The sequence below is a fragment of the Pistacia vera genome, unplaced genomic scaffold (genome assembly GCF_008641045.1).
Source record: "Pistacia vera cultivar Batoury unplaced genomic scaffold, PisVer_v2 Contig118, whole genome shotgun sequence".
Taxonomy (NCBI): domain Eukaryota; kingdom Viridiplantae; phylum Streptophyta; class Magnoliopsida; order Sapindales; family Anacardiaceae; genus Pistacia; species Pistacia vera.
In genome coordinates, this window is record NW_022195226.1 from 620,443 (window position 1) to 629,848 (window position 9,406).

Here is a 9,406-nt window from a genome sequence, read left to right on the forward strand (position 1 = left end):
AACCTTTTATTAAGTCAGATGACTAATAAAGTAGTATTTTAAAATGATAAGGACTAAAAATCTTAGTATTTGAAAGTATTGTCTTTAAGCAGTAGTAAACTGAAACTATAGGGACTAAAAAGAACTAACTCTCTTTATGTGAACATGTAAGAATAGTTTGGTATGGGTACCTTTTGTAAACTTATAAAGATTTAGGACTTTTTGGACATATTTTTGATACTGGTAACGAAAGTCTACCCTTACAGCTGTGGAGTGTAGTGTGGACAGACAATTTTACAAAGCAATGAGACGTGTGAAAACGACTCTCTCTTACCGCGTTTTCCAATTCAAAATCAATAATAATTAATTATTTACGAAATTATTAAAAGAGTCTTTTAAAAATAAAAATTAATATATGGCTAGTATCGAGAACATTTTATGTATCTTTATTTAATAATTTTATGAGATTTTTTTTTTTTTAATGTCGGTAGAGATTTCCAAATTAAAAAAAAAAAAATCTATTTTAACATAAAATTAATAGAATACTTAATTATTATTCTTCAATTAATTCAGAAATTAAACATGAACCACAGGATAAACATTGTTGATTAATTCTTAAGCATGTTTAGTAAATAATTAATTAAATATTTTTAAAACTTAGTCAATAATAACATGCCTTGTCCAAATTCCAATAAGTTATAAGTTTTCTACTCTTTTGGAGACAGTTGTTTCAGTTAGGTAAAAGGCTTATCCAAACCAAATCAATACACGTGGCAATTACCCATTTCTTAGGCTAGAAGACTTTGACTTTTTGACTTTTATTCTTTTATCTTTTTAACTTTTACTTTCTTGTTTGAATGAAATGAACTACCCCTTGTCAGTTGTCATAGTCATAGAATCTCCACAAAGATTCAAGTTCCACAAATTCCAAACGTATATTATCTTTAATTAATCAATTTAATTCCCATGTATTTATTTTCTTTATAGTGGGAATGACCCTTTTATCCCTACTAACTTACTAAATATCTTCTAATATCATATGAGATTTATAAGTTAGTACAACATTAGACACATAAAGTGCATGCACAAACATTAATATAAAAATTAATTACAATTCAAAATAAAATTTATATTTTGTATAAATAACCTTACGCATTGTAATTCTAATATAAACAATAATTAATTGTAAAAAGTTTCTAATAAACCTATAATATAGGAAATCCAACCGCTGTTAGATTAATATCACTCTTATTTTAGTATCACAAATTCAATTATACAATAATATATGCTCGTAAAATCTTAAAATTAAGACTAACACTAAACTATAACATTATCAAATCAATAACAACGAACACATATAATGTATGTTATCAAATCAATAACAACATTTATTTTCAAACATGTAAAATGTATTTTGTTACTCACTTGACGTTTGTAACCCATCAAAACATAACCGTAGTCTCATATTAGTATTTCAACCAAAGAATAAAGTTATCCATTGAAAAAGAGGCAACCTTACCGTCCAAAACACAACAAATTCTAATAATGTGTGTTCCAAGTAAGTAGACATGAATTTCACGCGCACCCTTATTGGTTGATTGTATATAAAATGAATGTATAAAAGATTTAAAGAAAAACCCAATTTTTCTCTAAATAAAATGCTTCTTGATCCTTTCGATTTGGATTCCTGGGACTCAAATCCAAATAACTTGTCGGTAATGTAACAATTCACAGCAAACGTCACTGTGTCTCAAAGTCATAAATGCTATTCATCGAAAGTGACAATCTGGATATTTTTTTTTAGCAAATAAAGGTAAGTTCCCATTAATGGATTCAAACTATATCCTCATTATTTTATAAATATATATATTTATATAATTATACAATAAATAGTCTAACATTGTTTCTCTTCTAGCTGGCCTTCTTGGTTTTCTTTCCTTCATGCTTTCAAACTTGTTCGATTCTCAAGTTTTGGCTTTTCCTGCAACTTTTTTGACTGAATTCAGATTTCTTTTATTAGGTAATGGGTTGTCTTTTCTTTTTCTTTTTCTTTTTGACGAATGATTTGATTCTTTTGTTTAAAGTATTGATTTTTTCAATTCTGTGGAGTTATATCTCAACTGGGTTTGTTGATTTTGTGCTGCATGTTGCTTTGAAAGACTCTAAACCCTTCATTGAGGTTGCGATTAAAGTTTGATTTTCTTTCTTTGTTTCAGGTCAAGTTTTGTTCTTTGTGTAATCAGTTGTTTTTACTGATATACAAAGGATGGCTATTAAGAGTAATGAATTGATACCGAGTTCTTCTCCTGAAGAATTGAAGAAAGTTCTTCAAGCTGTGGCTTCTGAGTGGGGAGATGTTATTGAAGATATGGATGCGCTGGAGGTCACCCCTTTAAAAGGTGCTCTGACTAATGAGGTTTATCAGATTAACTGGCCTGCAAAGAATGGTAGTCTTGTTAGAAAAGTTCTGGTTAGGATTTATGGAGAAGGGGTTGAGATCTTTTTTAATAGGGATGATGAAATTAAGACTTTTGAGTGCATGTCTAGGCATGGACAAGGGCCACAGCTTCTTGGGCGGTTCAGTGATGGAAGAATTGAGCAGTTCATTCACGCCAGGGTATGTAAACCTGTCATTTTTTTTTTTCAGTTATTAGTTCTTTATGAATGATTTTCATGCCATGAAATTGTAACCATGTTAGATTAATTGGCCTTTGGGGGTGATTCTCAGTGTTCGACATTTCGTTGAATTGAGATTGACTGGTTGAAACTGAGTGATGGGAAATCTTGATTATGTTTTCAGTAAGTAAATCAATATGGCTACATGTTGATATTAAACATAGGTTACTGAGTTTTTACTGATTTTTATTAATTTTGCTGAATTAAAGGCATTATTTTTACTGCACTCGTTTTGAAAATGTGTTGTACTTCTGTAGTATAATCAGATTCAGTTGTAGGCTGATGCTGTAATTTTGTTAATTTACAAACAGTGAATTAATTTATGTGAAAAGAACCATTTATTTATTGGCTTATGCCTTCAGTTGAAAGAGGTGGGAGATGTATTTGTGGGCCTTTTATTCCGATGAATCTGTGGTCTGGTTCAAGATCGGATCTTCTCCCATATCTTGTTTTGGTATTGGGGTGGTCCTACTTGGAGGCTCCTCTTTTTCTTAATTTTCTTCTTGTTTTGCCTGTCTGTTTATGAACATATCAAATGGTCGGACTCATTATGCAGAAGATTACAAACCTTATAAATTTTACAGTTGTAAAGTTGTTTTAGCTTTTAGGTAGCTGAACTTCAAACTGAGGACTTAATTCCTGTCAACCCCTCCCTTATACTCCGTTTGATTCAATTAATAGCAACCTGGTCAGTGTCAATTATAGTTTCCCTTGTTTCTTTCAATTAAATTCCAATGGAATATTCAAGGCGGGGAATTTAATTTTCCTTTATTTGAACTAAGGTAAAAATATGAGCTTCAGGGAAAATATTTCAGAGGACTTAACGCCTACTTTCATCAGTATTAGTGGTAGATAAACCTTTTGTTTTCTTACTTTTTGTTGAATTTTCAGACACTATCAGCTGCTGACCTTCGTGATCCTGAAATATCTGCTCTGATAGCAGCTAAGATGAGAGAGTTCCACAATCTTGATATGCCTGGTCCAATATATGTACTTCTCTGGGACAGATTGAGGTACTGATATGTTCAGAAAACTTGGTGTTTTCCTTTCTAGATTTGAAGATATCTAATGCCTTTTTTCTGTTTTTCTCCATAGAAACTGGCTGAATAAGGCCAAAAGTTTGTGCTCCACTAAAGATGCAAAGGAATTCCGTTTGGATACTCTGGAGGAGGAAATTTGTATGTTAGAGCAAGAGTTGCCACAGCCCCATCAACAGATTAGATTTTGTCATAATGATCTTCAATATGGAAACATAATGATAGATGAAGAGACGAGGGCAATCACCATAATTGTAAGTTTGAATGCTGTTGTGTGTGGTTATACCTATGACCTCTATATTATTGCATCAGTTTCAGAGGTTATTTATTTTTATTTCTTCCTTATTGTTTTCTGTCTTTCTTTTTTTCTTCGACATTTCATTTTTCCAATGTAAGATTCTCCTTTTAGCCTAGAAAAAGGGAGAGTGTCAGTAATTTGTCTTTGAGGTGAAGTTCTAGAAGTACCGGTTTGCTCTTTAAATTTTTTAAACGAACCAGACTATAATGGTGCTTCTGTCTAATAAAAAATTTGTCTCTCTGAAAACCACATGGAGGGCTCAAACCTTAATTGTTAGTTTGCATGTCAGGCACTGATTCATAGCCATCCAAATTATATTTAAGCTTTGTCACTGGAAATCTCTAAAAATAAAATAACAAGAATAAAGACTTTTGCGGTATTTAAGGAGGATTTATTATGCGAAGATAGTTATGCGCACTTTATCAGATCTTTCCTACCAAGTTTGATGGTGCTGCTAGCTTGCTTGTTGGCTGCTTTCCATTTATGTTAATGCTTGGGCAAAACAGCACCCGTTGCTTCTTTGTTGTCACCTTTTCATGATATGATTAACAAAAGTATTATTGAGGATCTCTTAAACTTCCTGATGATGTATACTTATTTTTAGAAATTGATTGTTCATTGTACAGGATTATGAGTATGCAAGTTTCAATACTGTTGCTTATGACCTTGCAAACCACTTCTGTGAAATGGCAGCAAATTATCATACTGATACGCCTCATATATTGGACTACAGTATATACCCAGGTTAGTAACCATTTATGCCTATTCTTGTGTTTCATTTATTTCAAAAACCTGCCTATGTCTCACTCCAATATGCGTATGTTCCATTGCTGGACTAATTAGTTTTCTTCAACTGTATTTGACATTAGGACTGGTGGAGCGCCGACGATTTGTCCGTGTATATCTGAGTTATGCAGGTTAGTCTACAGTCTCCTCTTCACTTTACCGATACAAAAGGCAAGAAGTCACATTTTGAATGTGTGATTGCACTTTATTTCTGTATCAAAAATGTTAATGGTTGATTACCATTGAAAAATAGCTTCCAATATGACCTTTCGAGACTCTACTTTCAAGGAGAAAATTTGATTTCCTTCTTTAATTTTCTGCCATCTGCTCAGTTTGCAATAATTCAGCAAATCTGATATCTTCTTAGGTTATTTGTTCATAACACTGACACTGACAGGGAACCTTGACAGACCTTCAGAACATATAGAAAATAATAGTTGTTTGTTTTGTATATTGGAATTATGGCATACTAACGATGATGTAGTTGCAACCTCAATAAGCTATACATCAAGTTGATTATGATAATGGTTTAGCAATGCATATAAAACTATATTATCAGTAAATATTGAATGAGGGATTTTTAAAATCCGCGGATACTAACATCTATATGTTTTATTCTGCCAAGCTTTCGCCGTTATTGCAAATCTAACTTTTTTATACTTGCATTTTTTTCTTCTTTGTCTGTAGGCAACCAACCCAGTGAAAGTGAAGTAGATCAACTAGTGCATGATGCAGAGAAGTATACTCTTGCTAACCATCTCTTTTGGGGCTTATGGGGAATCATTTCGGTACGTATTTTTGCTTCTCATTTCCAAGCCCTTTTAATTATCGCATGAACTTGTACAAATCAATGATTTTCTGCTGCTCTACAGGCTTATGTAAACAAGATCGACTTCAACTACACGGAATATGCAAGGCAAAGATTTCAGCAGTACTGGTCGAGAATGCCAAGCCTCTTGAACTCCTCAACCATTCCAAATGGGAACAATGTAAATGGTCATGTAGTATAAGCGAAAAGCAGTGTGCCTTATTCATACTGGAATCCTTGTATATCAATATGAGATGATTGTATTTTATTAAACTTTAGTATGGAAACTTCACAAAGTATTTGCAAGTATAAACATAAGTGATGAGAATTTTTTAATATAGAATGTTTTTTCCCCTTTTTGATCTTCAATCCCCAATTGAAGAGTTGGTTGTAATCAATAAATAGTATCAAGCTTGCTCATGATATCTGTTTGCTAAAGAAAAGTTTTGAAGATTTGGATATTATATTAATTGGTATTAGTATATATGGTTTAATGTGAAATTTGCAGCATTAATATTGTAATCTGCAACATGGTACAAGTTTAGCATTCTATATTCTTCAAGTATGACTTGGTAAATCTAGAAAAAGAACTCAAATCACCATGGAAAAGACTTTTTAAGTGTAGAAGATGAAGATAGTTTTAATTCAATGGAGGCAGGTTGGCCATTGACCGAAGATTTGCAACAATGGAGTCGACTGCAGTATGAGAGCCCCCGGTTGCCGCAAACTTCAGGTGTTTAGGTGCTTCAGCTCTGTCAAAATAAAATGCACCAGGTACCAGCTTTTCTTTTGGCTGTAAAGCCAACCAGACAACAGTGTCTGCACCTTCCTCACTTGTTCTAAGCTTGCCTGCAAACCTGAAATATATGTCTAAGCTTAACGAAGAGTTGTGGATGAAATAAATGAAAACTTCTTAGGTATTATTCAGTAGAATTGTAGAAAAGATCCAAACCTTTCACTAAAACTAGGCAAACTCTTAGTTACTCCAGGCGTCTCAGCCCAACCAGGGTGCATCGAGTAGAAACCAATTGCTTTCTCTTTGTACATTTCAGACCACTTTTCTGTTAAAGCCACCTAATCAAACAAGGAGAAGTAGCATGAGAAGTGTTTCCATTCAGAACAAATAAACTTAACCGGGAAAAAGTGATACATACGTCAGTTGCATAGAATGAAGAGGAAATAATTGAGATTCCAAGTTTTCACTTATCCATTGACTAAAATTTGAAGCATAGTACTAATCAGGATGTTGAAAAGATTTCTCATTTGATACCCACAAATTAACATCTTGCTGAATGGTAACAGTGAAAATTAACTACTGTGAAGATTTCAATTATTAGATGGACGAAACTAACCCAAAGTTTTGATTAAGCTTCATCGTTCAAATGTTAATAATATCAAGGCGTCAAATATAGGTCATTCGTAATGTACAAATTTTCACTTTTTCACAGACCTGAACTCGCTTGTTTCGAGCATATTGTTCCACCCCGTCAAATTTTCCACTGCTAAACTGTATGAAAACAGTTATATGGGAGTTCAATAAGTATCAGAAACTTGATTGAGGTTGCCGCAAAGTTCACAAAAATAGTTACCTGTAAATCTGTAGTCAAGGGAACTGAATACATTCCACCAGAGGAAACTGTGATCACTCGAGCATCAGGTGCAGCTTTCTCCAGCAAAGGCAACATTAATTCTGTCATGGTATATGTTCCCAATACATTTACCGCAAAATTTGTCTCAAAACTGGAGTTATATGGAAAACAAGAAGTAAACAAGCATCAATTTTCTGCTAGGCCAAAACAAAGGAAATATATTTGGTTTTTGAACACAAAAGATCAAGAAGCAAGATGTACCCTTCCGGTGTGACAACTCTGTTTTGCTCCAGTGAGCCAGCATTATTAACCTAAAGGAAGTAAAGTAGAGCAAAATCAGATTTTTCATCAAATTCACATTTAAATCGATTTAGTTGTACAGAAGGATATAAAATGGAAGGTTTAAGTGACGGGAGAAAACTAAATAGTTCTCCAAAGGAAACCGCCAAAAGAGGAGAGAGAGATTATGTAACGCGATCATGTAATCGTACAAACAAAAAATTAACATGTGATGGAGATGCAAAAAGCAAACAGAGAAGGAAACTTCACCAGAACATGAACTGGCACATCCTTTGAAGAAAACCTGGATGTGAAAGACTTGATATCATTGACAGATGAAAGATCACACACCTGAAAGCTATATTTAATAAGCAAAATGCATGTAAACAAGACTTGCAGCCCATTATTGAATAAAAAAGTCACAAAAATCATCATTTACCAAGTTTTGATTCAACAAAGAACTATCTTAGAGGTTCATCAAACAGCAATGGAAAATGCGATACAAATGAAGAAGGATACCTCCAAATGAATATTTGGATTCCCAGTCTTAGACTGAATAGAAGAAAGAGCAGCTTCTCCTCTCTCCTTGCTACGACATACCATATAGACAGTTGCCCCGCTGAATAAAAAATAATTATAATGTCTACTAGTTGCAAAATATAAACCTTTACAGTTGATCTACAATATTTGACTCATGAAATCAAACAAGCAGTAAAACTCCAAAGCTAATCAATACCGCAAAGCAAGACCCTCAGCAGTCGCATAACCAATTCCAGAATTTGCTCCTGTAACTATGCAATTCTTCCCTTCTATACGTTTTTGCATATCTTCTTCTTTGAAGTTTTTGGCATGTTCCCTGAAAGCCAAACAAATGAAAATATCATTCTCATCTGTGATGACTAAATAGACTACTCCCTCTTTCACTACAAAATGTTATTGATTCTTCAAAACCAACATTACCCAGAAGTGATGACATATTTCTTCATCTTCAATAAACCAATAAACTAAATTGAGTTACTTCGTGTCTGCAGTACAACTTTAACATCTTCCAATGGGAAAATTTACTTGATTTCCCATAAGTTTGGAAAAATAACTCTCCTAAAGTTTTCAAACTTATCCACATTTTAAGCATAATCAATGTTTCTTTTTTTTTTTTTTTTTCTCATAATTCAAACACACAAAGGACCAGAGGACCCCCAAAAGTCGATAAAATTATCTGTTTTGTCATCTCCATTCTCCAGTGAATAAATTTCTAAAACTGCAATAAACCCGACAAATCTAACACCTCACACGTCACTAAAATTACTTATTTTCACAAAATAAAAAACACCCATATGAAGAAAAAGCAAGCAATGGCTTACAAGAAACCATTTCTGGTGAAATTCAGGTAACCATACACTCCAAAAGCCGTTGCCCTCCATGTCTGTTCACACAAAACCCATCAATAATCAAGCTTTAAATTCACAAACCATGAATTATCTTTAAAAAAGATTACTTTTTTACAATAAGATACATGTAGAAGAAGAGTTTATCACCTTGATCAGAAACATTGAAAGCGACCTGGGTGAGATTTTAATTTTTAACATTAAAGTAGAGTGTTGCATTTTTCTTGTTAAACTAACAGAAGCGAAATCGTTTCTCGTTGGTACTGTGCCACGTAGCAGCCATGTATGCCACATCTTGCTTGGCCTTTTATATCATAGAAGAGAAATACGTATCAAATATATAAACATTTGTTTTCAAAAACATTCTAATCCATGTATTTTCACAACGTATTTCTTGTATTTATTGTTTTTATATTTAAATTCTACGTTGTTTTCTTAGACAATGAAGCATCCAATGTGTTAAACGCTCCTTCTTACATCTTCTTTTACCATAACTCGCATTAAGTCATATAAAATCATCATAGTATATCGAAAATGATGAACGCTAATCATAATCAAAATTAATATGA

At 33.0% G+C, this 9,406-nt stretch overlaps 2 protein-coding genes across 5 annotated transcripts; one reads left to right on the forward strand and one right to left on the reverse strand.

Annotated features, from left to right (window-relative positions):
- The first annotated feature begins 1,843 nt into the window (after positions 1-1,843).
- Positions 1,844-5,927, forward strand: LOC116109295 (probable choline kinase 1). Its single transcript, XM_031395537.1, has 8 exons — positions 1,844-1,999; positions 2,196-2,596; positions 3,547-3,668; positions 3,751-3,946; positions 4,617-4,734; positions 4,860-4,907; positions 5,464-5,564; positions 5,649-5,927. Exons 2-8 carry the CDS (start codon positions 2,246-2,248, stop codon positions 5,784-5,786), a joined length of 1,074 nt encoding a protein of 357 aa, XP_031251397.1. The 5' UTR covers positions 1,844-1,999; positions 2,196-2,245; the 3' UTR covers positions 5,787-5,927.
- Positions 5,928-5,959: 32 nt separating this feature from the next.
- LOC116109269 (dehydrogenase/reductase SDR family member 12) lies at positions 5,960-9,104 on the reverse strand. Of its 4 annotated transcripts, none has more exons than XM_031395501.1 (10): positions 8,988-9,104; positions 8,814-8,875; positions 8,189-8,308; positions 7,972-8,071; positions 7,723-7,812; positions 7,435-7,484; positions 7,174-7,324; positions 7,035-7,091; positions 6,537-6,658; positions 6,018-6,441 (listed from the first exon to the last, which is right to left on the reverse strand). In XM_031395501.1, exons 1-10 carry the CDS (start codon positions 9,054-9,056, stop codon positions 6,225-6,227), a joined length of 1,038 nt encoding a protein of 345 aa, XP_031251361.1. In that variant the 5' UTR covers positions 9,057-9,104; the 3' UTR covers positions 6,018-6,224. The 4 variants fall into 4 exon arrangements, with proteins under 4 accessions (XP_031251377.1, XP_031251384.1, XP_031251361.1 ...); XM_031395509.1 differs by having other exon boundaries at positions 6,020-6,441; positions 7,723-7,803; XM_031395517.1 differs by lacking the exon at positions 7,035-7,091 and having other exon boundaries at positions 5,960-6,441.
- Positions 9,105-9,406: the final 302 nt, after the last annotated feature.